The 27,963-nt window shown below is 42.1% G+C and overlaps 2 protein-coding genes across 5 annotated transcripts; one reads left to right on the plus strand and one right to left on the minus strand.

Moving 5' to 3' along the window:
- Positions 1-46: 46 nt before the first annotated feature.
- On the plus strand, positions 47-22,129 carry LOC135350012 (dynein heavy chain domain-containing protein 1-like). Of its 2 annotated transcripts, none has more exons than XM_064548694.1 (53): positions 47-324; positions 792-2,458; positions 2,535-2,707; positions 2,758-3,005; positions 3,192-3,360; positions 3,518-3,736; positions 3,864-4,028; positions 4,081-4,200; positions 4,421-4,623; positions 4,703-4,826; positions 4,881-5,024; positions 5,194-5,355; positions 5,422-5,847; positions 6,300-6,527; positions 6,632-6,869; positions 7,028-7,228; positions 7,351-7,483; positions 7,546-8,248; positions 8,481-8,693; positions 8,752-9,261; positions 9,313-9,450; positions 9,508-9,918; positions 9,980-10,228; positions 10,286-10,423; positions 10,600-10,726; positions 10,826-10,991; positions 11,360-11,635; positions 11,761-11,967; positions 12,017-12,212; positions 12,290-12,886; positions 12,988-13,546; positions 13,745-13,948; positions 14,092-14,309; positions 14,368-14,460; positions 14,565-14,724; positions 14,910-15,251; positions 15,306-15,508; positions 15,574-15,734; positions 16,011-16,116; positions 16,786-16,931; positions 17,013-17,280; positions 17,344-17,466; positions 17,526-17,795; positions 17,847-18,117; positions 18,177-18,679; positions 18,939-19,328; positions 19,387-19,593; positions 19,651-19,752; positions 19,892-19,987; positions 20,046-20,372; positions 20,433-20,552; positions 20,617-21,225; positions 21,709-22,129. In XM_064548694.1, the coding sequence occupies exons 1-53, from the start codon at positions 149-151 to the stop codon at positions 22,015-22,017; spliced, it is 14,514 nt and encodes a 4,837-aa protein (XP_064404764.1). In that variant the 5' UTR covers positions 47-148; the 3' UTR covers positions 22,018-22,129. The 2 variants fall into 2 exon arrangements, with proteins under 2 accessions (XP_064404764.1, XP_064404765.1); XM_064548695.1 differs by having other exon boundaries at positions 50-324; positions 15,297-15,508.
- Positions 22,113-27,846, minus strand: LOC135350022 (septin-2-like). 3 transcript variants are annotated; one of them, XM_064548708.1, is made up of 17 exons: positions 27,529-27,846; positions 26,679-27,469; positions 26,568-26,619; positions 26,308-26,517; positions 25,782-26,256; positions 25,309-25,423; positions 25,100-25,159; positions 24,739-24,792; positions 24,410-24,632; positions 24,271-24,316; positions 24,036-24,107; positions 23,413-23,599; positions 23,151-23,202; positions 22,980-23,096; positions 22,824-22,914; positions 22,651-22,771; positions 22,113-22,447 (listed from the first exon to the last, which is right to left on the minus strand). In XM_064548708.1, the coding sequence occupies exons 5-17, from the start codon at positions 25,809-25,811 to the stop codon at positions 22,344-22,346; spliced, it is 1,272 nt and encodes a 423-aa protein (XP_064404778.1). In that variant the 5' UTR covers positions 25,812-26,256; positions 26,308-26,517; positions 26,568-26,619; positions 26,679-27,469; positions 27,529-27,846; the 3' UTR covers positions 22,113-22,343. The 3 variants fall into 3 exon arrangements, with proteins under 3 accessions (XP_064404778.1, XP_064404777.1, XP_064404779.1); XM_064548707.1 differs by having other exon boundaries at positions 26,676-27,469; XM_064548709.1 differs by having other exon boundaries at positions 22,113-22,445; positions 22,652-22,771; positions 26,568-27,469.
- Between the last annotated feature and the right edge of the window lie 117 nt (positions 27,847-27,963).

The raw sequence follows: 27,963 nt of genomic DNA on the forward strand, positions 1-27,963 counted from the left end.
CACATGCAAGGTCTGGGGCTACAATTGTGAGACTACAAGTCCCCGCCCTCATCCACAGCTCCGCCCCATTGGTTCAGATAATAGAAAGGCGGGGCTGTTTTTTCCAGCTCTCTGGAGCTATGAAAGTTGTCATGGCGATCCCTTTACTATGACAAGAAGCATGCTTTCTTTGAAGGATGACATGTCACTCGAAACCAGCTTACCCCATGAAGATGGAGATCCAGAGATTCCTAGTTTGAAGTCCAAGTTACAGCTCAAGCAGCTTGGAGCTCTCTTTGTGACTGCACTGACCCAGCAAGAAGATGGAGCCGAAGATGGAGCCAGGTACGTACGTACGCACAAATCGAACAAGAAAAACTATAATTCCAGTTTGGCGCTTAGCAATAGAACGTAGAGTACTAGTAGCTGTTTCCATGAGGCTATCATAGATCAGTTGTACATGAGCCTCAATTAATAGCCGCGTTACTTAATTAAGCCTCTCAGTAAAAAATAATTCCAGAATTTTCTTGGCGCTCAATTGGAGTAAAATAAAATTATTTGCGCTTCTATTTGAGTGGCGCTGTAATTAAAAGAAATACGGTAATCCTCGACCTAAGCCTCATACTCACAACAAATATTTTAACCTAGCCAATTATTGGTTTGTAACAATGTACGTGGTGAAGTTGTGTTTGATTATTAAACGCCTGTCTCTCCCTCCTTCTCCCTCTCTCTCCTCCCTCTCCCTCTGTAAATGTTTGTAACGAGTGTGACCAATGCATTTCGCTACAGTCGTCTATTATATTTTACTGCAGTGTGTCTGCCTGGGAGTACTTGCTGACCTATTTGGAGAGCACACTATCAAGAAGTCAAGTGAACCAACTTTCAGAACTCCCCGAGACTCAGCATTACATTCACAGAGCACTAAAGCATGTTCAAAAACACTCGGAAAATCTTGGACAACTTGAAATCATCAATCGCTTATCTAAACTTTTTCCTGTAATTGTTGAACGTTTGAAAGAGACAATTTTTTTAGTTTCCTCTGACGTAACCACACAGACAATTAAGCGTAAGCGAGCTGCTACCACCAATTCTTTTAACTCGTCTTCACCACTACATTCCTATTGTCCATTAAAGCTCCCTGCTACATTTAGAGGACCATCCGTACAACTGAATGAGCTTCTACCAGCAGCTAACAAAGTATCAGTTGAGTTCTATGATGTGGAAAAGAACTTTGCTCACACATTTCCCACAGTCCCGCTAACACAACATAGTGCTAGGGTAACTCAAAGATCTCATCGCAAAACCAAATCAACCCCTGGTATTATGATTGTTGAGCCAAGAGCTATGCTTGTTCCAATGCTCGCTTCAGAAATACAAGATGAACATTTTTCACGTTCTGATGCTCGCACCCTGTTTCCAAAGAAACAAATAAGATCTCCGAGGAAGAATATTGAAAAAGGAGCCAGTCAAGTATCTGAGATGAGGAGCGTGTATGATGTTATCGAAGCATTTTCTACTGGGAAACTCAAGTCCGAATCTGAGTCCATCTACTTTAACTATACTAACTCTGATAAATGGAATCCATATGACCTGACTATTGTACCTAAAAGGAAAGTACAGTCAGAACATTTTGTAGTATCCAAGTTTGGAATCCTTCAAGTACACCCTGATGGAACATCAGACTTGCAAAGTTTTGCAGGCTGGTTGAGAGAAGCCAGTTTTTACAAAATGCTGAGGAGAAGTCCATTTTTGAAAACCTATTTGGTTCGACGTGCCTTCAAGCAGTGGTATGGCAATGTACGGTTTGCTCAATTTGCCCGATTCCATAGACAGGTAGCAAGACTTTCGATTCGATTTCTACCTGATTTTGCTAGTGCTCTGCTCAAAATCCAATCTCTCAGTGAAGAATTGCTGACTGTGCCTTTTCACCAACTTGTGCCTCTATCGAACTATGATCAAGAAACACTGGAGCAAGCTATACAGGGCTCACTGTCAAAGGCTCAACGACTACTACACAAATATTTCAAATATTGCAGACGTTTTATCATGGAAGTTATAAAGACAACTATTAGTCAGGTCATTATTTTTGAGACAGATAGACGGCATAAGCCATTCGTATCCGATCTTCCACTGAGTGTACAAAAAGATAAATTTTCACAGTTGGAAAAAGATTTAAAAGCAGCCAAGTATCAAGCGAGCAATCTTGCTAACTTCGTTTGTCTTGCAGAATATATTTTGTCCACTTGCATACTCACACTGTCCAAGCATGGAGCTCAATCTTGGATAGATACTGTTCTTACTAAAGAAGAAGACAGAGTCAATTTCACACCAGAATTTAGCAGCATTGTATCCAGTGAGACAAGACTGAGCCATACTTTTTGCAGCGCAGTGGATACTGAGTCCAAGCAGCTTCCTTCTGGTAGATCAAGCCCCAATGCAGATGCTTTCCTGTTGACCTCGTTTGAACTCAATGAAACAGGTAGGTGTAAAACATAATTATTTTATTTTGTGTACATCATCTCTTTTCATCCCTTCCCCCCCCCCCCTCCATCTAGGAGAGCTGTGTGTTCATCCTTTGCCTTCAGACTTGAAGGGTCTCATAGCTGGCCAACTGCAAAGGATCTGCTCAATCCTCTCGTCAGTTGTAGCCCCTCTCACCAAGTCAACTGCAGCACAAAAATCTATAAGCAGGGACGAGCATCAGCCCACCAACGATTCAAACCCTCAGGTGAGCATTGTACGTGCACATACAAGTAATCATTTTTGTTTTCGCTGTAGTACTCGATCCCCCAAGCAGCCCCTCCGTCAATGGCCCCCTCTAGACAGCCCAGGTCCCTCTTGACAGTCTTAAAGGGTATCAGTGGAGACAACAGGGCTGATGGCATGATGACCAGTGAGAGAGCGCGCAGTGAGCTCAGTGAGGTCACCACCAGGCTGCTCAGTGGTGCAGGGGAGAGAGCAGATGTGTTAGTTACACAGGGTTCACCACTGGAGACCGACAAATTTGTGGACAAAATTAAGACAGAGTAAGTATAATGATCATGATTCGATTAATGAAAGTATCTTAGTGGTTTGCCTTCGATGTTCCATTCTCGAAGATCAACGATTATAGCTTACAATTACATGTATAGCTTTGGTGATTTTCCCGAAACGAATTTTATTTTTGTAAGGGATGGTGATCTTGTATAATTGTGCTTATCATTTTTTTGTAGTGAGGTGTTCTTGAATTGTGTGACAACCATTGAGACTGCTGTTGAGAGAGTGTGTGTTGAGCTCAGAGAGATGTGCTCTCAGTACAGCTGGTTGAGTGATGTGTGGAAATTCATCACTGCTTGGGATGGCAACGAGAAGATTGCTAGTATGACAGCAGATAAGTATGAGGTAATTAAGTTACATACGTGTCATAAGATGAGCATGAACATGTGTTCAGTCTAGTAGATTTTACCTTCAGAAACTCTAGATGACTTTAGGGGTTACTACGATACATAAGGGTTAGATTAGGCATGGAATTTAATTATTGCTCTTATTCCCCTCACAGGTAGTACTCTCCCAGCTGCATGAGTGGACTGATCTGGTTGCTCAGTTGCCCCCCAGACTCCCCACCTCCTACTCTCTACTCAGTGTCTCCACGATCCCTGTTGCGGAGCGAGTGGGGCCTCAGCTGGCCGCTATGTTGGAGGAGCTCACAGCAGTTGGGATGCAGCGTGCAATGGCTCTTTGTAAGAAGGTGCTTGAGGATATCAAGCAACGGGTTGAAGTGAGTCATATCTATATTTACAGTCATGTTGTGCACCACCCATCAGAAATACAAATTCATTTTCATATCCTCTATATATTGTAACCACACATTTCGTTCCTTATTGTACATGTAAATGTTTGTGTAGGTGCTGTCTGCTAAGAGATATGATCTGGAGGGATTTGCTGAGTATACGCATCAGTTGCGAGAGTGCCAATCATTTAACAAGAGTGAAGCAGACAACATAGACTATGTCCTAAGAGTTCACAATAGCTTGCTGCATCATGGCGTGTGTATACCAAAAGATGATAACGTAACTATTGTACACATTACCTATTTCTTGTCATAATGTGTACTTGCTCTAGGCTCTCAGCATGAAATTGCAATTGGCGTGGCATGCATTTCGAGGCAAGCTAAAAGAGGCTGAGGTGTTTGTCACAGCTCAAACTCCAATGAAGGCACAAGGACTCCAGGAGAGTATTGAGGTAATCAGCCACTAACTAGGGAGGGACCTGTCTATTTGCCAATTTGCAATTTTATAATTTAATACCTAGATCTATACCTATATACATGTACATGTACCTACGTAAAAAGTGATGACAGAACTTTCATCACTTTTTTTCGCTTTTTTGATTCACCTTTTCTGGACCTAATAGCCATTCACTGCTCACTACTTAGTACTATATACATCACAACACTTTGCAGGCATGTGTTGAAGACCTGTCGGCTCTTGTGAGGCAGGTCAATGAGGGCGAATTTATCAATCCTGCGGCTATCCCTAATGAGCTGCTTGATGAACTGAAGCTGATCCAGGAGAGTGTGTTGGCAGTGCGATCACGACTGTTGGGCCTCAGTAAGTGGAAGGAGGCCATCACTGGACAGCCACACGACCTCTCAGGGGTTAGCAGGTGAGGTATTGATCGTCGTGTTGCCTTGATTTGAACTCCAAATTATTGATAATCAACTAACTACTCTTATTTTCTTCAGTTTGATGAATCAACAGTATATGCGCCAGGAGTTGTGGAAGTATCGTAGAGTATTTGACACGTACGAGAGAGAATGGGTCAAAACGCCGTTCAAGAAACTGGACATTAACCATCTATCCCAAAAGGTACAGGCAACTCTACTTATTTGTGTGTGAAAGTGATTATTGTGCATGGAATAGGTTTCAGACTGGTTGACAGCTTGTACCAAGCTGGAGAGAACACTGTCTCCTGATGATCCAGTGGTGAGTGCATGGAGAGAGAGACTACAAGAGTTCAAAGGCAGGATACCGCTACTCCAACAACTATCATCTAAAGCTCTCAAGGTGAGTAGCAGATTCCCTGTACCTACTTTGTCCTAACACTACCATGTGCATGTACGTAGCTTTTATAATTGTTAGCCATGTACACTAGCTTCTCGTAAAAAACCTGTTTATGGAAACATAGCCACAATTTTTATTATTACGTACCTGTAATTTGTCATTCTCTGTGTAGGCTTCCCATTGGTACACAATATTTGCTTCACTGGGCGAAGACTACAATGCAGACTACCCATACACACTGGTAGACTTTGATCTCTACAAGATGTACGATCATTCTGACATTATATTCGAGATTTGTCACGATGCCATGCAACAAGAGAAACTTAGAGCCAAGGTATGCCCCCCTTTGCGATAAATGTACATGTACTAGGCACATATACAAATGCACGTACTATTTTAGGTTGACAAACTACAATCATTACTTGAGCAAAAGACGATTGCCGTTAACCAGTTTCCAATTGAGCGCTATCCATTTGCCGTTTCCAAAAAGTCAGTAGACACCTCTGTGCCCCATCGACAGGCCACCATATCACCACGCAAAACATCTCAAGTACCGCGAAAGGTTGCCGTACCAAACACTCCATCAAAAACAACATTCTCTGTTGGTTTCCATGGCTTAACTAAAGACTCTGCTACCCTGGACTGCCTGTTTACCATAGAACATCAGAACCAGCTGTGTTTGTGGCTAGAGGACAAACTGATACAGATGAAGGTGTTGCTTTCCTCCCCTCATCTTGGGAACTTGAAGTCCAGGGGAGAGCATTTATTAAAGACTCTCACCGAGCTGCAGGAGATTGTCATGATGCTGTCACAGTGTCAGGATAAGGTGAGTGTGTCGGTATGAAATACTGTATACGTGTAGCAGGTTATTTTTGTGTGGTGGATATTTTGTATTGTAGAGCATCATCCGAAAAATAAAACTGCGAAATTATTCTACCGCAATAGGTTCTATATGTTACTATCCTGTGCTGTACTAATGTAGAAACGAAATATTTAGGTACTTCATACAAAAATTATATCAACGAAAATTACCTTCTATAGCTAACGGTACTTACTTTTTTACTCAAATCGATGGCCTGTATAGCTGCAATCATTGAAATTGCACTTTATATGCGGTAACTCGTTGCCTAGTAATTATAAAGATTTGATGAGCAAATAATTATCTGACCACAAGTAAGCTGGTGGTGTCAGTGAAATGGGTCAGATGGAAAATTCTAATTGAGGTGCACGACATGCATAATACGTAGATCTCTTGTAATACTTGTTTTTGCTTCATAGTGGTGTGAGCTTCTATCATTATTCTCTCAAATGGACGAAGACCAGTACAGCAGCTCTGGCCTGACTGAGCTACAGCAAGGTAGCTCCAAGTACCAGGAGATTGTTATGAGCATACGAGATGACCCTAGACTACTCTCTCTAATGGGGAAGAGAAGGGGACAGAAAGGATTCAGAGATCTGCAAGGAGAGCATCTTAGGCAACGGATTCATGACATGGAGTCAGTTTTGGTAAGTTCAGCAAATGTACGTAATTATGTTGTGCTTTATGCACAGGCTACTTATTAGTCACACACATGATACGTGCATATACTTTCATAAGTTTGTCCCTGTAGGAGATTGTGATACACAAAGTTCAGGGACGTCTCAAGGAGAGCTGTGTCCAGTTCCCTCGTCTTTACTACCTATCAGACAAAGATATCCTTCAACTTCTTTCCAACAATGGGAGACCCATTTCCATCATGCCATTGCTAAGCAGGGTGTTCCCCGCTATTAAAGGTATGCAACTGTCTGAAGTGGTTCCCAACCAGAGCTCCACCACATTTCGAAAGCTGGCCTCAAAGAGTGAAGAAGGTAACATATTAATTGCCCCGTTGTAGGTACAAGTGCAATGTACTTTGTGCATACATATTGCCATACGTACTCTACGTAGAACTGCTTTGCACATTCTACATGTATATTATTATTTTGTCTACAGTATTATACCAAAAATCTTCTCTGTGCACACATAGGGCTCCAGGTTATGCTGGTCGAAGGGTGGGGTGGGGAGCAGTTGCCTCTCTCTGTTCCCCTCCCCCTCGGGAGAAGACTTGCCCCTCAGTGGCTGAACGCTCTAGAGGGAGCTATCTCCTACTCACTGGCTGCAAGCCTCACCAACACCATCGCCAGTTTGCCGGACTGTCTAATGGGAATGAGTGGCAGTGCACCAACTGGTACGTATGTGTACTTGACATAAGTGTATGTACACTCTACCCAAAATGTATTGGTAGCACTTTCTAGCAAATCACTAGACTCCATTGTTGACTGTACTGTTAATTGATCAACCATTATACAGATGCTGCTATCATTGGATGGGTGAGCAGCAACCTTAGCCAGTGTGTTCAACTATCACTAGAGCTCTGCTGGACCTCTGCCATTCATTCTGCACTACTCAGTGAAGAGCCGGTGACTGAGCTCAAGCAAACGAGGTACCGTAAATCTATCAGAAATCGTTTTACAGTAACTGTAATATTATGCTTTTGTTATGCAGGTCTAGGCTTTCAAATACTATAGAGTTTATCACTGAATTGGTTCGATCTCTGGGCAGAGATTCTGGAAAGGGCACGGTCAAACGCTCAAGCTTTGTTGTGCTACAGAATTTGATCCTTATACTCATGCATAAGACTGGAATCCTTAAAGCCATTCTTGACACTAAGTTAGCTGCTGTGAGCTGCTTCAATTGGAGGTATCGCATTCTCTACTCAACGGACACAGACACACTCTATCAAGACCATTGTAAGATCCAGATAGAACGAAGCTTGGCCTCCTCTTTTTCAAGCCTAGCTCCAAGCTCTAAGCTTACTGGCAAAGCAGCATCGTTAGGCTACAGATTACAGAATTCCTCCCGTAATTTAGTCGCCTCCAGCAAGAGCTTGCTGTCCTCTAAAAATAACTTGCTGTCAACTACCAAAGCCACTAACGAACATAAGAGTTCCGCAACTTCTTCGATTGTGCTGACAACTGAACTAACCTCGAGCAGACGTTCTGTCCCAACAAAATGCATGGTCCACTGTGGCGAGAGCATAGTGCCATACGGATTTGAGTATCTGAGTCTGGACAGTAGACTGGTGCTCGCCCCTGAATCAGAGGCCTGCATTCTCTCCATGGTCAATTCCCTGGCTCAATTCAACTCTTGCTCACTTCACGGGGGACCAGTGTCAGGGAAGACAGAGACAGGGAGAGAAATTGCGAAGGTACAGTATATACCTACTGTATAATATATTACTGAAGTGTAATAGGCAATAAGTATAATTATTTTGTTATTGGTTGCCATAACTAATTCAGGTAATAGATTGCTTTGATCTTTGCAGTGATCGTGCAACAATAAAAAAATTACTGGAACTTTTTTGTGCATGCATCTTGTACAGATTACTTTTATTGATACGTGTGAAGTACACGTGCTAATGTCTATGATTGTCACTGAAGGTGGTTGGAAGGCACTGCCAGGAGTTCCGATGCTCCCCTGAGACCACCCTCTCTACCGTACACCGGCTATTAACTGGGGCTGTTCAGACGGGATCTCTACTGCTGATAGACAACTTTGTTGATCTCAAATTGGAGGTGATGATCTTGCTAGGAGAGTGGCTGCGTTCACTGAGCTTGTTGTTTGCAAAAGCTTTTAGAGGAACGCTATCAGAAGTAAGCTGTTGGCATAACCAATATTTGTGTTTATGCTACCTACTCTTTCTCTTTTTAGCAAGAAGAAGCTCAAAGTGATGCAGGTCTCACAAATGTTGAAAGTACTTCAACTATTGGCCCCATTAGTTTATTCAATCATCAGCAGTCATTCAAAGCTTCCTCCAACCATTTTCATATCCCCAAGCTACCATCTAACAAAACTTTGACATCACAGACAGATGATCCGTTGACCACTTCATCTCTTAGCCACCATTTGTCTCGTATGCCTGGCCACGGGATAGCAGCATCGTCGAGCAACAAGACATCCACCCCTTTCCCCTCACACAGAACCGAGACTCCTTCACAATACCATCACTCGTCTATGTCCGGGAGAACCAGTCGAGCCACCACAAGAATGGACTGGTACAAGATGGTCGAGGATGAGGCCGAATGGTTTGGGTATGGTGGAGCACCTAAAGAGGAGCTTGAGTTTACTGGTGATCTGCTCAGAGCAAGCCCCGCATTTGGTTGTGTGCTAATCAGTTCTTCAAATGTACAGAGTCGATTTGAAATCCCTCATCAGCTAAGGGTTGGTTGAAATCGATATTTTGATGCCGTGTTCACTAATTAACATGTTCAGGTTGCTCTGCGTAGTGTGGGGGTGATGCCGCCTGATCTCTCATGGGTCACTGAAGTTCTATTGCTGAGTAACGGTTTCAAATCAGCACACAACCTGAGCAGAAGCTTTTCAAAGTTTTGGCAGGTCTTCGGATACCAAGTAAGCTCTAAAACAGTGTAAAGCTCAAGCTATTAACTCTTTGTATTCTGCCCATAGATTTCTTCAAACAGTCTTAATGTGTCTCCACCACCCTCAACTGTCAACCTACATGCTTTGAAGCTTATTATCAACCAGGCAGCCTCAGTCCTCCACAATACTTCTGACCCTGGTCTCTCCGAGAGGAAGATCCTGGTCGGCTCTATTAAGCAGTACTTCTCCCCTCAACTAACCCATCCGGGAGAGACAGAGCAGAGAGAAGAGATCGGGGAGCCTATCAGTACCACCTACGAGCTGGCCACTTGGAACAAGCTGAACCAATTACTAGATCTGCATTTTCCTGAGTGTTGTATGTCACTTGGTGATGATGGTGGAATGGATAGCAGGCATGAGTTGGTAGAGCTTACTGACGCAGTTCAAGCGCAGCTCAAAGAACAGCATCTTCAGACCCTCCCATCACTTGTAAACAAGGTACGTACATGCACTGTGAAGTATATTTTTTGTTTTAATACACAATCTTAAATGGTCTCAGATTCAGCAGCTTCACTTATCCCTGACGAGCTCAAAATGTGTTTTGCTGTGTGGACCATCTGGAAGTGGAAAGACAATGACTTACAAGACACTCGCCTCAGCCTATCAATATATCAGAGAGCTGAGAGCCCTTGGAAAATCCTCGAAAGCTTCAAAAGCTTCAAACCGATTTGATAATACAAAAAAGTGTGAACAATATCCTACCATTGACATCACAGTGCTCAACCCAGCTGCATACACCTATGATGAGGTAAAATCTATGAAATCTGAGCATAGGCGCTTTACATTGTTGTCACACTTGTTTCAGTTGTTTGGGTTCTACAATGGTTCTTGTGATGAGACTGGACATCAACATTGGAGGGATGGAATTCTCACCAGGATATTCAGACAAATACAATCACTAGACGAAGGCAGGGCATCCATTACCACCGACACTTCACGAGAGGTATGTGTGCATGTGTAATGTACAAGTGGGAGGTCAGTGCACTGCTGCTGGTACTGTACATGCATGTAGGTATAGGTTCTTGGTAGCTAGCAATGTACTGTGGTATAAGGTTCACAGCTCGAACCCTAATATGTAAACACACACTCGTAAGGAATGTGCAATGTGTTGCTGTGTAGGTTGAGTCAGTGGTCCACTGGATTGTACTGAATGGTCCTGTAGATAGTATGCTTACAGAGATGCTTGCTTCACTTGTCAGTGGAGAAGGACTGTTTCTCTCCAATGGAGACAAACTAAACCTTCCTGGTAAGATCATAACTCAAATGTGCCATAGGCAAAGTTATAATTCCATGTACAAAAAATGTTTAGAAGTCACAACATGTTCTGCTTACTACACTTCCTCAGGCTCTTGCCAAGTGTTGGTTGAGACAAACAGCCTTGCTGAGCTGAGCCCTTCTTTCATAGCGCACTCACCCCTCCTCTACTTCAGTGGGGGTGTGCTCACATTTGATGCTGTGGTCGATACATGGTTGGACAGGGCACCAACACAACATAACCTCAGTGCCATGAGGTATATAGCAGTACACACGTAGAGTTTTTTAATCACTTTTTCATTTCTTGTATGTCTGTATGCGTAGTATTGTGTAATTTTTAATTGTGTATAGATTTACAGATTGTACATGACTCTTGACATTAGCAGTTATGGGTTAACTGTTGCCTCTTGAATGACCAAAAGCTCATTTTCAAGCCTGATTTTTAAAAATGCGGAGCTATATATGTGGGGGAATTGAATTGTCAACATTTGGCGCTTAGGCACTTTTTAATTATTGTGTAGACGATAGTACTATTAATATTATTGTGTGTACATACATGTACGTACACTAACAGTACATGTAATGTATGTACACCTAACTTTGAGTGTGTTCTATGCTTGTTCAGCACTGAAACTATGGCAAACATTATCAAGAAACTTCTGCCAGAGACTCTCGAATACTTGCACAAGACAAACACAAAGTGTCTAGGCACATCATACTCACTCTGGGCCTCATCTCAGACGTATGGATTGATCGAGACTCAATCCTTTCTTAACTTTCTCTCAGCCGTTCTGGAGCGTAATTCTCCTAAAATTGAGTCAAGTGTGACGCACACAGGGATGGCCAGTAGGAGCAGCAGACTCAGCAGCAGGGCAAGCAGTGCTGTGCTCAATAGTTTCAGGTGAGATCCCAAAACCTGTTCCATTCACCTTCGTGCACTTAATTTCCTAATGCAATATTCATTATTAGCTGTTACTGTGCAAGGTGGTACATACATCATGTACGTACTTCAATTTCTCCTAGCAGCTCAGCGTCAATGCAAGAGCATAGCAATGTCTCAATGGTAACTTCCAAGACTAGTGTGAGCATTGAAGGGGAACCACTCGAGCCATTGCCAGATGACCTCTCGGACTGCAATCTGGAGGTGGAGTTTGGCCTTTCCTTGCAATTCCAAATGGCCTCAATGCTAACGTTTTCATACATCTGGTCTCTCGGTGTTTTCTGTCCTTTCAGGTAAACTGTGATATTCCCTTGAAACACAAACTATTTTCCATTTTTGCAGTGAGCTTTCCTCTTTTAGTGACTTTGTTCGGGAAATGATAGGCAGCTACATACCGTTTGAGATGTCTGTACCTGAAGAGGGCTCTGTGTTTGACTATTACTTGAACTTGAGACAGTACAAGTTTTTACCGTGGTCAGAGAGAAAGGGAGGTGGGAGTAAGGATGTATCTGCGAGTGGATATGTCTCCTTTCCCGAAGTAAGCACTGCATGTGCAAAGTGTGCTGATGCATTATATAAACGTTAAAAAAATTGTTTGTTTTTCTGTACATGCAGTTGGACCGCTACACATATATCATAGACCTGTACATATCGTATGGGTTCAATGTGATGATTGTCGGTGGCAAAGGATCTGGGAAGAGCTCACTCGTTCAAAACGTCCTCCAAATGCAACGTCCCATCACAAGATTACCAATAACTCCTACCCTTACAGCTGGCCAACTTCAAGAGAAAATTCTAACTCGGGTCAGTGACATTGAGAAAAGAGCTGGGCAAAGATTCTCACATAGACAGTCATCGCCAATGAAGTATTTATTTTTTCTGGACGATGTTCATGTTGCAGCTAGAACTAATTTTGGGTCTGGGAATAAAGTCTCTACTGTATTGGAGCTCACTAGATTTGTCTCCACTCATCGTCAGCTCTACGATTATTCTAGAAACTATCTGCACACTTTCAACGAAGCTCGATTTATTTGTTCGTGCACTCCTGAGGAATATTGGAGACTGCCGATTGAGTTTTCTCGAGCGTTCAGCTCTGTGCCTTTCCTACCTCCTTCTGACAGTTGTCTTAGGCACATATTCTCTAGAAGTGTTTTACTATGGTTACAGGGGTTTCCGGAAACTTCAATTGGAGATCCTGAAATATTTGCTGAGGTGAGTGCATGTACAGAATGTACATGCATTACGTAATGTATGTTTTCCATGCATGTGTACACCATTTTACCATACATTTTTCTATATTTTATTGAATTCAGGCTCTTGGTACTGCTTCTGTGGCTGTGATTCGTAGCTTGGCTGATAAAATCTGTCCCTCTCCCTCAAACCCCCATTTTACTTTCTCGTTACATGACTTCATGCACGTGTACGAAGGCTTGTTGCTTCTCTCACCGGACACTAAGACTAAGTCCCAACCACAATTCAGTTTGCTAAATCGTAGGGGCTTCCTCAGCTCAACACAAAGTGATCAATCTCTTCGGAAAAAATCTAGTAGTAAACAAAAGAGACGTTCTTTGCCATCCTTGAGCGTGGGCTCTAATCAGAATCAACTGAGATCTCGCAAGAGAGGATCCTCTTTGGCTGGCAATTTGCTCCTCAATGATCAAGCTCAGTCTACCATACGAATGGTGATAAGACTCTGGTGTCATGAGACAACACGTGTGTATTTGGACAGGATTGTGGACAGTAAAGATAGGATCTGGTTCACAAAGCTGCTTGAAGTGTGTATCAAGTACTGTTTCTGTGGAGATGATCTAAGTGGCTCAACAACCAAATCTATACCACAACAGAGGCAGCTCGGTGGAACAGCATCTTATGGTATGGAAGTGCATGCACATGCATGTACATGCATAACTTACAGGATCTGCAAAATGACATTATGTTGTGTGTTTAATAGTGTACCTTACGTTCAATAGATAATCTGTTGCTTACATTGTAAGACTCACATTTTGAAACAAAGGGAGTATACATTTAGATCTATGTAGATCACTTTTCACTTCATGTGTGTTTGTCTAGGAAGTCGACGTGTACGTGGTGGGTCAATGAGAGGTGGCATACTGCCCCAGTCCTCATCGGATGGTCCTAAACTGGAGGATCTGGTCAAAATGGGGGTCAGGGTGGAGGTCCTGCAGCAACTGATGCCCCCCGGTGATGGTGGCAGTGGACTCACTAAGCTACTTGCTCTAGATCAAGTGACGATGAAAGGAGAAGATTTGACAGGTCAGACACATTTGCTCTCACTAGATTGCTACGTATATAGTTGCTAGGTACACGTGTGTTCGATTTGATACATATAGGTATTTTCACTTTTTTTTATATGCTTGTGAGTTGTCTATGAAATAATGTTCTTGTTTCACTTTCAGAGTTGATATTTGCTCAGTTTCCTAAGGTTGCCAACTCAAATGTCGAAGATTCAACTTCTGCTACTGATTCACCCTCTGATAGTCCCAACTACACTGAACTGGGTGATGGACAGGTCATGGACATACTGAAGATGCACATTGGAGATTTGAATTCAGGAGATGGATTAGTCTTGTTCAAGGGAGCCATTGAGCATGCAGCACGAATATGCAGGGCAATGGTACTAACGTACTCTGTGCACATTGTATATACTCTCACTCTTATGTATGTGTGTATAGAGTTTGGTTGGATCTCATGCAATGCTCATTGGCACTAGGGGCTGTGGAAGAAGGACCCTGGTCAGACTCATGTCACAAATCTTTAAAGCCAAGGTAAGTAAAAACCACACAGCTTGGCTGTGAGGATACTGTTTGGTTTTACGTACGTTGATCGCTGTGTATATTTATTTTCTTGATCGTACACACACTACTTCCAGTTGTTTGAAGTCAGATCAGCAGGAAACATTCTGAAAGACACCTTAAGAGATGTGTGTGTGTCTGCTGCCGTAGACTCGCAACCAACAGTTCTACTGGTCACTAACACTGACGCACTCAAGTCTCAAGATTGGGAGAAAGTACAACTCCTGATGAAAAATGGTATGTTCAGTATGAGTCACTTACACTATAAAAGTCGACAGGTATAGCTAGGACTCCAGTCTGTACATATCGATTGTCTCCTACATTGTACCATCTCTCTCCGCTTTCTTAATTTTAAAACTTGGTTGCTAGACAACAGAGTATATTATGTAGTACTGTTAAAAGTATATTAATTATGTTTATAGGACTATGCCCTAGGCTGTTTACCACATCTGAGCTGCTGGTGATGAGCAGCAAGCTCCAGAAGGGCAGAGTGAAGAACACTACCGATTTTGCCCAACAGATATTTGCCAAGACAGTCAGGAAGCACCTACATGTATTCATAATCTGGGACGTAGACAACACCACTGATACCCTCTTCAGTACAACCACTGCTAATAACAAATCACTAGGGGAGGAGCAAATGAGGGCCGTCTTTTCATCTCTATGTCAGGCTTGCTCGTACATTGATCATGTCACTAGCTGGACAAAGCAAGAGTACACTGACATAGCTTTGAGATCGTGGCAGCAAGGATTTAGCAATACAGGTAAGCTGAATGTTTCACATTGAGATATTACTTATTTTCACACAGGCGGTACAGCTGTGAGGTTGCAGGATTGGATTGATACCAGCAGTCAACTGGAGGCAGTAGGCATGCTCGCTACACACATTCACCTCACAACCTCAGAGCTACTGACCAGGATAAACGGGCGTCGATCCAGCACACTAATCTCACCAAAAGTCTTCATTGAGTCTTTGAGAATTGCTCAGGAACTGGCTGTCAAATTCATAGCTCAAGAAAAGGTATGTACATTTGTACATTCTGTTTCGATGTATTATAATGCCATTTGTCGCAATCATTCATTCAGGTGGAAGAGACCCGTTTGGAGATGGCTCTACAGAAAATGGCCCAATTGGACAGCACTGTGTATGAGTTGGAGCAGGAGCTGGGGGTACTGAAGCCACAGCTGGCCGTGGCTGAGCAGGAGGTGCAGCAGCGAATGAACCAGATAACGACAGCCAAGGAAAAGTAAGCTAGTACTGTTAACCTCATCACAATGCTGCACATGATAAGTTCAATTGGGCTTTCTCTTTAGTAGAGTACATACATGTAGCGTAATTAAGTGCAACATCGGTGTCTAGTTTCTCGTAACACTTAAAGTAGTCCTTGAGAATCCACCGATCTTATAAAAACAGTTGCCCCCAGACCTCCCCTAAAGCTGTACCTTTGCCCCTTCCCTGCAACAAGAATACAACTCTTTATATATCAGGAGGTTAAAACAATGTACTGTATACTTGTGTGTAGGTACATGGCAGCCAACCAGAGGTGTAAGACAGCTGAAGATACTATAAATAGTGAAACAAGAAATGTGGAACGCTACTCTAAAATGGTCAAAGAAAGATTCAATGAGGTACATAAGAAATGATATCACTTTCTTGGTACTATAAACAAGGATAGTAATAATGGTCACTTTAGAGAACTTATCGGGCCCAAATCCACTCATATAATTATAGTAATGCAAGATTGCTATTTAGTCCGTTACCTACCTCGCTGTGAGTGGAAAAGGGGGCCTGTTGCGCGTGCGTATCAATTACCAAATTAGTATTTTAGGACGCACAAACTTTTGTCAATATTCTTATTCCGCTTTTCGTTGATGTTATAGTAAAAAACAGTAGTAAAAAATCTACGCTACGTATAATTATGTCAAGTTGCTTGTTGAGATGGCTTCTACCACTCTACTACTCTTCCGCTCTCACTGAGCCAATTGCCCTACAGTCTGCAGAAGGATGGACACTCAACTAACCATCTGGGTTCTGTACACTCGCTCGTTTAATTGCGAGTTTTACTAACAATTGCACAAACAGTGCATACCAAACCCTATTTAGGGGCCTAGAATCGAGGCTATCTGTTGCCTAATTAATGTTTAGGGCGATGCAAGCCATTGAGGATAATTAGAATTGAGTGATGGGTTCTAACAGCAACTGAATTACGTATCAGGGCATGGGGGACCTTTGTTGAATGATATATTAATTCTCCATAAAATTATATACTATAGCCATGTGTCTCTGTATGTACGCAGGTGTCACCAGTCTACTACTCAGCACTTCATGCTTTGTCCTCTGTTAAGAAGAATGACACTCTTGAAGTAATGGGCTACCGAAACCCACCAGACGTGCTCAAACCAGTTTTTGATGCCCTTTGCATGCTCTTTGATAGGGAACAAACGTGAGTTGACGTAGCTACATGTATATAATTATGGCACTGTCATAATTTTTTTCCGCTGGTCAATTTCTTACGTGTACGTAGGTGGGAGGATTGCCAGCAGTTACTTATTTCACCAAATTTCTTTGAGAACTTAAGGTTTTTCGATAAGGATAATGTTCCTAAACGAAAGCTGCATCGTCTTAATAAAATTATCAGTAGACACTCAAAGTTTGAGATGCTTGCTCAAGGAAGTCAGGCTGTGATCTCACTGTGCTCCTGGCTTAATGCTTTGATAGACTATCACAACACTAAGACGGCAGTGCAGCCTTTTAGAGAGAGTCTGGCTAAAGCGGAGAAAACACTGCTAGATGTACGTGCGAATACAGCATGCATAATTATATTGATGCCAATCACACTTGTATTTTTCCCGTAGGCAAACAAGACATTTGTTGAGATGCGTAGAGACATGATGGATACAAAGTTAGAGCTTGAAGAGACGGTGAAAGTACACAAGGAGAGTGTGCAAAAACAAAGATCAGTTGAACTCGAAATAGAGGTATAATCTGATCCTGTCATATCATACTAGTTGATACTCGTGTGTGTACTCTTATATAGGGCATTCGCTCCAAGCTTGACCATTCCAATCACCTTTTATCCACGATATCCAAACAAAGACAGAAATGGGAAGAAAGTATCAAAATCACCAAAGGGAGGATTGATTCTCTCCCAGGTCATGCTGTACTGTGCTCAGCAGCCGTCTGCTACTTGACCAGAGTCCCGCCCAATAAGCACAATGACCTGCTCTCTGCTTGGTTAGGCTACTGCAATGGCAGCATTAGTCTGGGAAACTTGTCTGAGGATCGTGGAGGACTACAGTCTACACAGGTAAAGGGTATGTGTAAAGTTAGTCGTCATATACACGTATTTATTATGCAGGGATATAAAGTGCACGGAGGACAGCAACAAGTTGTACGGATACAAAAGGACTTCACAGTTGCTGCCCATTTTTCTGAAAAAGCAGAGCGGTCTCTGTGGGAGCAAGAGAGCACATTTCCTGATCAAATCCTCCTTGATAGATGTTTGTGCACAAGATTCTACTGTAGAGCTGGAAGCTGTAGCTGGCCTCTGGTATTTGACCAGTACAGTCAGTTCAAGGGCTACCTGGAAGCATTAGAAAAGCAATCAATCACAGCTTCTCAATTAGAAAGTACGAGATTGAACATGCTAAATAAATGTATTGTTGCTTACATGTATTAATTTTTGTAGGAGAGAGTAGCTCAACTGAACTTGGGGCAGTTCTCCAAATGGACCTGCAAGACTCTGACGTGGCTCAGAGGCTATCTAAAGCCATGACCACTGGACGCACAGTATTACTGTTAATCAAGAATGTGACAATCTTACAAGACGAAAAGGAAAATGTGAATTTTTTGTCGAAGGTGTTCAGAAGAGGCTATTTCCGAAATGGCGGCCAAACTTTTCTTGACCCATCTTGCAGCGTTCTTGTACACCCCCACTTCAAGCTGTATATTGTGATTGAGCAGAGCCTAGAAGATGTGATGCAATCGACTGCCTATTTCAATAGTGTGGGATCTTTTTGTGGTAATGACTGGTCTTCTATATTCGTGGTTGAGCTTGGATTGAGCCTCAAAGGACTCCAAAGTCACCTTCAAAAGCTGATTCTGAAGTACAAAAAACCAGAATACAGTATTCGCTACAAGTCACTACTAACTGACCTGACACTACATCATCAACAGCTTGAAAACAATGAGGTACGTAGGTGCTGTGCACAATACTTAAAATAATATTATACGTTTAAAACTGTTAACAAGCAATCTACATGTATATACAAACATCCAGCTCTCTAATCATTAAACCAAACTAGTCCCTTAGCCAGGTGCCTCTCCTTTGTCTGAGAACAATGGATTGTCCCAAAGTCCATAACCCTGAGCTCTGTGGGCCAGCATCTTCAACATTATACCAAGCACCAATAACCCTGACACATGCTTTAATTTCATTTATTCTGTGCAGAGAGCCGTTATTGACAGTGTGGTGGACACTCCTACCTCTCTTCTGGAGGTGCCTGATCTCCTCGTGACTATTCAAGAAAGTGAATCATCAGATGCTTCAACTCTAGAGCTTATCCACGAAACAAATAAGAATATCAGGACATTCAATCAGCAGTCCCTTGCCTACAAATCTCTTTCGGAATATTCCAGTTTGCTGTACACCTGCATACGGAGACTCCAACAATGTTTCAGATATTTCAAGTTTCCATTGGATCAGTTTGAGGTTTTGTTTAGTGAAGTTCTCACCAATTCAAGCAGAGGAGTGAAAGTGCCAGACAACGTTATGGCCATTAATGCTCATGTCCTCCACCTAAAGCACCAGCTACTGTCAGTTGTATGCAATACCCTCAAGGTATGCATGTGCAGTGATGCATCATATTGGTGTGTGTATATAGTGTGCATTACCATAGGTGCACCTGTTTGAAAGGCATCAAATTCTACTCTTATTGCTGGTGGGCCTCGAGTTTATGAAACACCAGGGTAAACTGGTATCAGAGGAGGTCGAGGTGCTCGGGAGGGTTCTTCTATTGACTGAGGGACAAATTGATTTATCTTCATCTTCATCTGATCCAAGCTCTCAATACGATCCACTCAAGCCTTCATGGATTAGTGATGAGGTGAGTATTAGCTTATAATTATTATCAATGCGTTGTAATTTTGTTGCACTTCTACAGTCATGGTGTGCTGTGCTTCAGCTTCAAAAGGGTCTCCCCTCCTTTAGACGGCTATCCACAGAGATAGTCAATCACAGTTGTGAATGGAATGAATACTTGAAGGTTTGTCGCACCGTATGTATAGGTGTATTCATATTTGGCAAGAATCACCAATGTTATATGTACTACTGTACATGTGCGTACGTATAGATAATACTCGTTTTAAATGCATGTGATGTTTACCACATCACAACATCCGCAGTCCTCCCCCTCTCTCCTGATGCCTGTACCTGGTTATGGTGACAACTGTTCAATGCCACAAAAGCTTCTCTTGTGGAGAGTTTTACGACCAGAAATGGTAGGAGAGTTGATTCTAACTACATGTACATGTGTCTCACTATTTTGGTTGCATGCAGTTTTCTGAAGCTGCAAAGGATTTTATCCTTCTGACCTTCGGCACAGACTTCACCAACACACACCCCTGTACCATTGGCTCGATTCTTCCTTACACCAACCCTACCACCCCAACATTGTGTTACTACTCAAACAGCGTTAGCTTCCCTGAATCTCTGAAGCGAACTGAAGCTACCAGGGAGCTGTGTTGTGTTGCTCTGATTGATGAGCACCACTTAGTTACCATTGAGTCTCAGCTGTCATACCTCATGCAAGACGGGCACTGGCTTGTGGCTGAGAATCTCCAATTATGTCACAACCCATCAGAAATGTTTTCATCGCTTAGCAAGGTGAGACTCCTAAGACGTCTCATTGTTTACTGTCTGTATACTTGTGTATTGCTGCTGCAGGTACTTAGTGAATTGTCCAAAGAAGTGACTGTCCATCCAGACTTTAGAGTATGGATACCTTTGCCCCTTGACTGTTTTGTTGCAACTGATTTGGGAGGAGGATTCGCTTTTGAATACAAAGTAAACAAATAATTGTGTACTACATTATGTAATTATTTAATTTATGGCTTCTGCACACATACAGAGCTTTGATTTTTCTCCGAGTAGCAACCAGCTTATTTATGATCTTCAAACCGTGATCAATTACACATCTACTAAAGATGGGGCCTCCAAAACCAATTGTCAAAAGTGGGAAGCTCATATCACTCTGATTTCAAAGCTTCAGAACTTTATCTCTCAACCTCTTTCTCTGACTGACCTGGCTGAACTCGACCCAAACCAAGACACCTCACAAAACATTTTACCGCTTATCTTTGAAGAGTTGGCGTCAACAAACAGAATATTGACGTCCCTACAATCTTCACTTTGGAGTCTGTATAATTATTTAAATGGACATTTACGATTTACAGCACAAATTGGAGCCACATTGACAGCACTGAGCAACAACTCGATACCTGCAAATTGGGCTTACTCACTTTCAACTGACCACGGTTTCCCAAGAACACTCGTGCCAGCACTAAAACTCTTGAGGGAGAGATTTTCAGTTTATGTCGGTGTTTTACGGAGTGGAGCTGTACCCAGTGAAACCAGTCTATTGATGATCTCCAAGCCCGATGACCTAATATCACGAACCATGCTCTCGTTTGCAAAGGAACATGAGCTACACCCTTGCAATGTGACTGTACAAGCACAGGTATGTGTGTAACTATCTGGGAGAAATTGTATGTATTTTAGTGCATGGGTAATGAAATGGGTTTTTGGCTGGTGGATGGGTCATACTAGAAAATACAGAGCACTACCTTAGGCACAAGCAACGAGGGCAAGTTTCCTGTATAATTATGTAATATTGCATAAAACACAAGGTTTCTCACGCTATTATTATATCATAACAATCCTTTACCAAATCATTCCTCGAGGCTACACGGCCGTGTAGTATATCACGGATGGGACTTTTATTACATGCTTGTAATCTTGACAACGTGATATAATGTGTGCTCTAGCTAAATTTACGCACTTTTTACAAGTATTACAGAGGCTTAAGTGTCATATGTGTGTGTAACTATGTGGGGAAACTTACATGTATTTAGTGCATTGGCATGCTTTAGGTATGGCCAATGCTATATATGCATTCTAGAGTTCTTCCCTTAACTCTAAAATTAAGCAATTTTCCATGTAGGTGTTACTGAGACCCGGAGATGATCAAGTTCATGAGCCGTGTCTCGTGTTGAAAGACCTTCTCCTACACAAAGCTACACTCGACAGTCATGGTCACCTTGTATGTGACATTCACGAAGGAGCTAGCAGTGGACAGTCATGCTGGGTTGCTGTGTATTTCGATAACAGGGAGAATGCCAACAAACTGATTCTAAACTGCCCTGTCTTTATAAACTCTGCTTATAGATTCACCCTTCCACTGGTTAATACTCACTGTGAGCTTGACTCAATTAGTGACAAGATTTACCTCAGTTGTGACAACACCAATTAACCTTATAATCACTTAATTAATTAATTATCAGTTCTTTTTTTAAAACACAGTCTCTGTTACGTTGTGCCCAGCCAGTACATGCTTCATGAAGAAAGTTTGTTATTAAAATTAATATATTAATGCCACAAAACGTAAAAGAGTCGTATATAATAATGCAGATTTTAAAGATAATTATTACAATAAACTACAAAACATGTTCGTTAAAGCAGCTCAGGTATGTCTAGCCAAATCATGATCAATCAGAGCTAATCTCTTTTGGTATAATGTACATTAAAAAAAAATCTACTATCTAGTGTATTTGTAGCAGTGTCAGCGTTCATTGATTTTTACCGCCTACCCTGTTTCTTGGCAAGCTGCTCCCTCTCAGTTTGGGCACGCTGAGCCTGCACTGCCGCCTTCTTCTTGTTAAACAAGCTAATCTCCTCCTCCTGCACATGACACACAGTATACAATAATGTCACAAGCGAATCATAATGTATCTTATGGGGGAAACGTTTGTTTTATTAGGCAAAAGCTAGGGAAAAATTTGATTCAAGAACGCAATCCAGTTACTCGGATATAATTACTCTTAGCTACAAGTTATTTGCAGATTAAAGTTTACACATTACTGATATTCCACTGCTTAGCAACGCACCAGTTGCCTCTTTTTATCATCCAACTGTCTCTTTTCTTCAGCGTTTTGCCTGCGAAGCCTCTCAAACTCATTATGGAGCTTCTGCTCGGATGACTTGAGCTCAGCCTCCTTGTCTTTCACCTGTAGGAGAGCTGCAATCATCTACGCACTAACAGTAAAGGGTAAAACAAACCTTCTGCACAAACATTTGCCTCATCCTCTCTTCTTTGCTCTGCATCTCACGTATGTGCTCCACACGCTTGGCTTCATACGTCTCTTGTAGGCTGTACATGTACGAGTACAAACACAAGATATGCACTACATGTATTCAATTTTCTTTACACAGTACCTAACAGGCTCGTTGTCTGCTCCCATGTCAGCAAACCCCATCTGAACTAGTCGCTCAGATCTGAACCTCTCATAGTGCTGAGTGTGCGTCTTCTCTCGCAGATCTTCCATGTTGGTTCTGTAAGAGAGAACAGTATTACACCAAGAGTACATAGAGGGTACTGGGACTTACCGAAGAACCATCTCCCTGAGCTTGACAAAATCACAGTGGGCTTCATTTTCAACTGCAAAGAATATTGGTATCATAATGTACAGGCTACTCTAAACAAAGACACCTAATATTAGTGTATGTACACAACGCATACACACCCACACTTTACCTAAGTGCAAAGCTATTTGTGGGTGGGTCACTATAGCAATTACTGTACATGTACTTAAAGGCTATTGTTGGGAGATGTCTGGCTGCTGCACTATTCAATTAAGCGTACACGTACCTTCGACTGTTCCCCATGGGTACTGCCTGGCCCTGACCTTGTGGCCATTCACGACCACCTCGTCTCGACTGCCCACCACAGCAAAGGGCACCTGTTCGTTCATCTTTGTGTTGAGATCAGACACTGTGTCATCGTCGGTGGGGAACTGGTAAATCCCTATCCCATTGCTCTGAAGCTCCTCTATGATCTGTAGAAGGAGAGCAAGCAATCACTGAACAATGCACACTAGGGGATTGCATAATGGAGGTGTAAAAGTGTATAGATTCCAAGAACAGGGCATTAATTACAGAACAATTATGTTGGGGTAGTCAATATACAGCACGCACAGGGCTACTGTGAACCCACAACATTCCGATATACCACAATTCCTCACACATGCAATCTTCTACACATTCCAGGAACCCCCACACAGTCAACATATACCGTGAAGCCACTGTTATGAGGCAATCGCTGCACCCTGTAATGCCAGTTGACAAGTTTTTGGCAGACAACACCATTGTATGTATTGGTTTAGCCATAATAATTACTTTGGTATGAGCAAAATACTGTGATGCGTGGATTATGCTCTGAAATCAAGCCACGCAGGTATGTAATGACTGTAGTGTACTGCATGTATGACTCACCCTAGCCTTGAACTGGGAGAGCTCAGCTCTAGAGACTGTGTCAGCTTTAGCAATGACAGGGATAATGTTCACCTACAACAGAAACACAAGTAATTGTAATAGCACTGACCCATTAACGGGACCTCAAGTAAACAGGCACTACACAGATCAGAGCATTAACATATTTGTATAAATACAGGCACATTAGCACCAATCACACAACACGGGGGGGGGGGGATGCTACAAAGTCACTTACCCTTTTGTCTAGCTCCTTCATGCACACCAGGTCGAGAGATTTGATACTAATGTGTGTATGGACAAACAAACATGAGGCTCAGTACAAACAGTGCTTGGAAAATTGGACATGAATCAACTGTACAAAATGCTATGCTTACGAGTGGCCTGTTGGTGAGACAAAGTAGATGCAGGCATGAATACGTGTGTCATGAAAGCTCCTAAGATCCCGTTTGATCTTGAGTTCCTCTTCGAGGAAGTTGGCAAACTGCTGGTCAATGTACTGAATGATGGCGTTGCAGCTATTCTCTTTGTTGATCTGATCTCCATAGCCAGCCGTGCTCACAACTGTCAGGCGGAGGTTCACATTGCTCTCCTTCAGCTCTAAGAGGTATAAAAAAAGAGTAATTTTGATAAAAGTGCACACATAACACAGTAACTATGCCCAGCGGGCATGTAGCAGCTAGTGTTAATTCTGAGAGTTGCTCACGGTAGGTTTCTTGATTCAGCGATACTTCTGGCAGCTTATGCATAACTTCTTGATCTGAATGGAATAACAAGAATCACAGAATGAGTGTGAATGGTAGTGATCATTCATTCATTCATGGAATAAAATTATGGGTGGGCTATCAAAAAATCACAATCATTTATAGGTCGCTATGAATAATGGTCGGTAATCCCAAAGCAATTACAAGGTACACAATCTCCATTAATGTACATATCAGTTCAGGGTAAATTTTAGCAAAAGGAAAACAGGTTATCAAAATTTACATGTACATATAATTATACATTTCATGCGAAAAACGAGTGCATACACCGAGTTCATAATTATGTTTACAAGAGTAACTCACCGTTAAAAGTCGTTTTGAAAAGAGAGTCTATCAGTGTAGATTTGCCACAACCAGTTTCACCTACGCGTACAGATCACCGTGGAGATAATCACATATCCAAATACCAAGGGTAGACACCTCACACACACAAACACACACACACACACACATGTATAGCGCCGAACTGGGAGCTAACACTGACAGGGTGGGGTGTTATGTATGTTGCTCACCTATGCACAAGATGTTGAAGTCAAAGCCTTTATTGACACACTTGTTGACCAGTTGGTCAGGGAGACTGTCAAATCCAACATGGCCGGTTAACCGCAACTCACGACCATCCCCTCCCTAGCAACACAGAGGTAAATGTAACGCACATAATTTTTTAAATACAATGGTGGATTGGAGCACACAACTTTTCCCTATCGAACCCTTAGGCAAAAACGGCTACATGAACGTGTGCAAAATAATTGTTATACTTTCTTTACCTTACACGAAAAACGCATGCAAATTTCCTATTTCATATCTGGGCTACATAGTATATATAAGCTAGCTAGTATCAAGGGCGTATAAGCCCTTGCTAGTATAGGGTAATGAGGTATAATTATATGGCATTTATTGAGTGACTTTCCCCCTCCCCAAAAAAGCTTGTATGAGTCGAGTATACCACCAGATTATATTAATAATAGCTTAATCAGGCACTTACCAACACTCGGAGTACATCAACGTGGCTCATTTTCTGTATACACGCTGCTAGATCTAGCCACGAAACAATTTGTCTTTGTAAAAATTTGCAACACACCCAAAAGTTCAAAGGACAATTAACAGAAGCGTGGGTACAAAAACATCTACGGGGTACTATGTACAATAATACACAATGTTTACCCCGCAACTCAACAATGAACAGTGACTTAGTTTGTAAGCCCACACAAATAATTATGCACAAAAATCAACTAAACAATAATCATAAAAACAGTCTGTGCTCATAATACCACGACAGGCTTTTCGAATGCAAAGTAGTCCTCCAAGCTCATCATCGTAGACATGTCCGATTGTTGGTGAAACACATCATCTTCTTTACATGGATTAATATAATGCTTCAGGCTCATACTATCGTTGTCGAGTGGTGTTGTTGGTGGTAAAAAACACTGGTTATTGTCATTAAAAATTGGGTTTCCCATCTGAGGGGAACATTATGATAATACGATGTAAATGGAAGCAATTTTTCTTACCACTGGATCCAATTCAAAAACAGGTGGTTGACATTGGACATTCACGGAAACCAAGCTCATCATCGTAGACATGTCCGATTGTTGGTGAAACACTTGGATATTATCATCATCTCCTTTATAATAACGCTTCAGGCTCATACTATCGTTGTCGAGTGGTGTTGTTGGTGGTAAAAAACACTGGTTTCTGTCATTAAAAATTGGGTTTCCCATCTGAGGGGAACATTATGATAATACGATGTAAATGGAAGCAATTTTTTTACCACTGGATCCAATTCAGAAACAGGTGGTTGACATTGGACATTCACGGAAACCCTATGGGTAAGAAAACAAACACAGTAATGTCAAGTCAACAAGCAAGAGCTTCGTACAACATTATAAAAGTATAACCAGTCCATCCAGGAATTCCTCCATCAGCAGTGCATGATCCGGTGATCCGGTGATTCGTGTGACATCTACTTGTGACATCTAACTTTTTCAGTTCTGCTCTACGTAACACGAGTTCCAAAACGACACAAATCAGAAGCAACAGACCTTGACATCGTAGGCCAGGGAAAAGTGGGGAGTGATGTGAAACTAACTAGCTGCAGGTGATATGAATAGCCAGAACAATAGCCTGAGGTGAGAAACCAGGGCATGAATACAATCAAAATCTCATAGAGAGGCACAAATCATCTTGCCCTCTCTACATGATAGAGATTGGACCCACACACTGATCAATCTCCAGCAGAACGAATCTTCTGACGACAGTATTCACTAGTCGGCAGTAAGTTGATCGACACTCACCCCACTTAACCCCGATATACACTGACAGGAAAAGTTGCAGCTGAGACGTGTCGCAACGGCACTGGTGTTAGGCAGAGCAGTGCTGGAAAAGTAAGCTACACAACTAGAAGGTGTCTGGTATCAAGTGGAGAGTATACTCAGAACAGTCCGATCAGACAGAAGAGCCACGAGAACAACGGGGATCATAGGTCTGATCCGACCGACCTGAGTATACGATCACATGATACAGACACAATACACTCACCGGTTATCTTTGTCTTGTCATAAACTGTACCTGCTCACCAACTTACTAGAGCTGTATATAACATGGCTGAATTCTTACGGGTGTGCAGGGGAAGCTGTAGGCATGTTATGCTGATTGAGCTCCTGTTCTAATCTCCTACATGGAGAACAACGACATGGCATTGTTGAATTGAAACACAAACCACATTTACTTACGCAAGTGCTGCTTCTACCATGTATTTCACTAACTGCGGTCGTGACTTTTTGATATTGAGTTTCTTGGCCCTCTCTTCAAATTCCCGGAAAAGAGTATTGGTTTCCATAGCTTCATGATTTTCACCAAGTGATATACTGTATTGCTTTCTGCCCTTTTTCCTGACTCTCTTTGGTTGTCCCTGGTTACCTGACATGGTGGCTCAAACCTCAAATCTGATAAGAACTGTTAAAAACTGTATATAAACCTGAGTGTGATATCTGTGACTATAGCTAGCTAGCTGGTACATATGAGCAATAACATTGTTACAGCCAAACATGGTCATGTGATGAATATGGTATGTAATACTGTGTGTACATTACTGATCTCGTGAGAGTAGCAATAATGTTATCACATCGTCACTGAATTGATATTAAAACACGAAAAATCAAAAAACG

This window comes from Halichondria panicea, chromosome 16 (genome assembly GCF_963675165.1).
Source record: "Halichondria panicea chromosome 16, odHalPani1.1, whole genome shotgun sequence".
NCBI classification, from domain to species: Eukaryota; Metazoa; Porifera; class Demospongiae; order Suberitida; family Halichondriidae; genus Halichondria; species Halichondria panicea.

Coding starts and splice junctions, on each gene's coding strand:
- LOC135350022 (XM_064548708.1), bottom strand. CDS start 25,811: ATGAGCCACGTTGATGTACTCCGAGTGTTG. Junction 24,633..24,738: donor GCTGAATCAAGAAACCTACC/GTGAGCAACTCT, acceptor TATACCTCTTAG/AGCTGAAGGAGAGCAATGTG. Junction 23,097..23,150: donor CTCAGGGAGATGGTTCTTCG/GTAAGTCCCAGT, acceptor TCTCTCTTACAG/AACCAACATGGAAGATCTGC.
- LOC135350012 (XM_064548695.1), top strand. CDS start 149: ATGACAAGAAGCATGCTTTCTTTGAAGGATGACATGTCACTCGAAACC. Junction 9,262..9,312: donor AAATCCCTCATCAGCTAAGG/GTTGGTTGAAAT, acceptor TAACATGTTCAG/GTTGCTCTGCGTAGTGTGGG. Junction 10,229..10,285: donor CTGCATACACCTATGATGAG/GTAAAATCTATG, acceptor CACTTGTTTCAG/TTGTTTGGGTTCTACAATGG.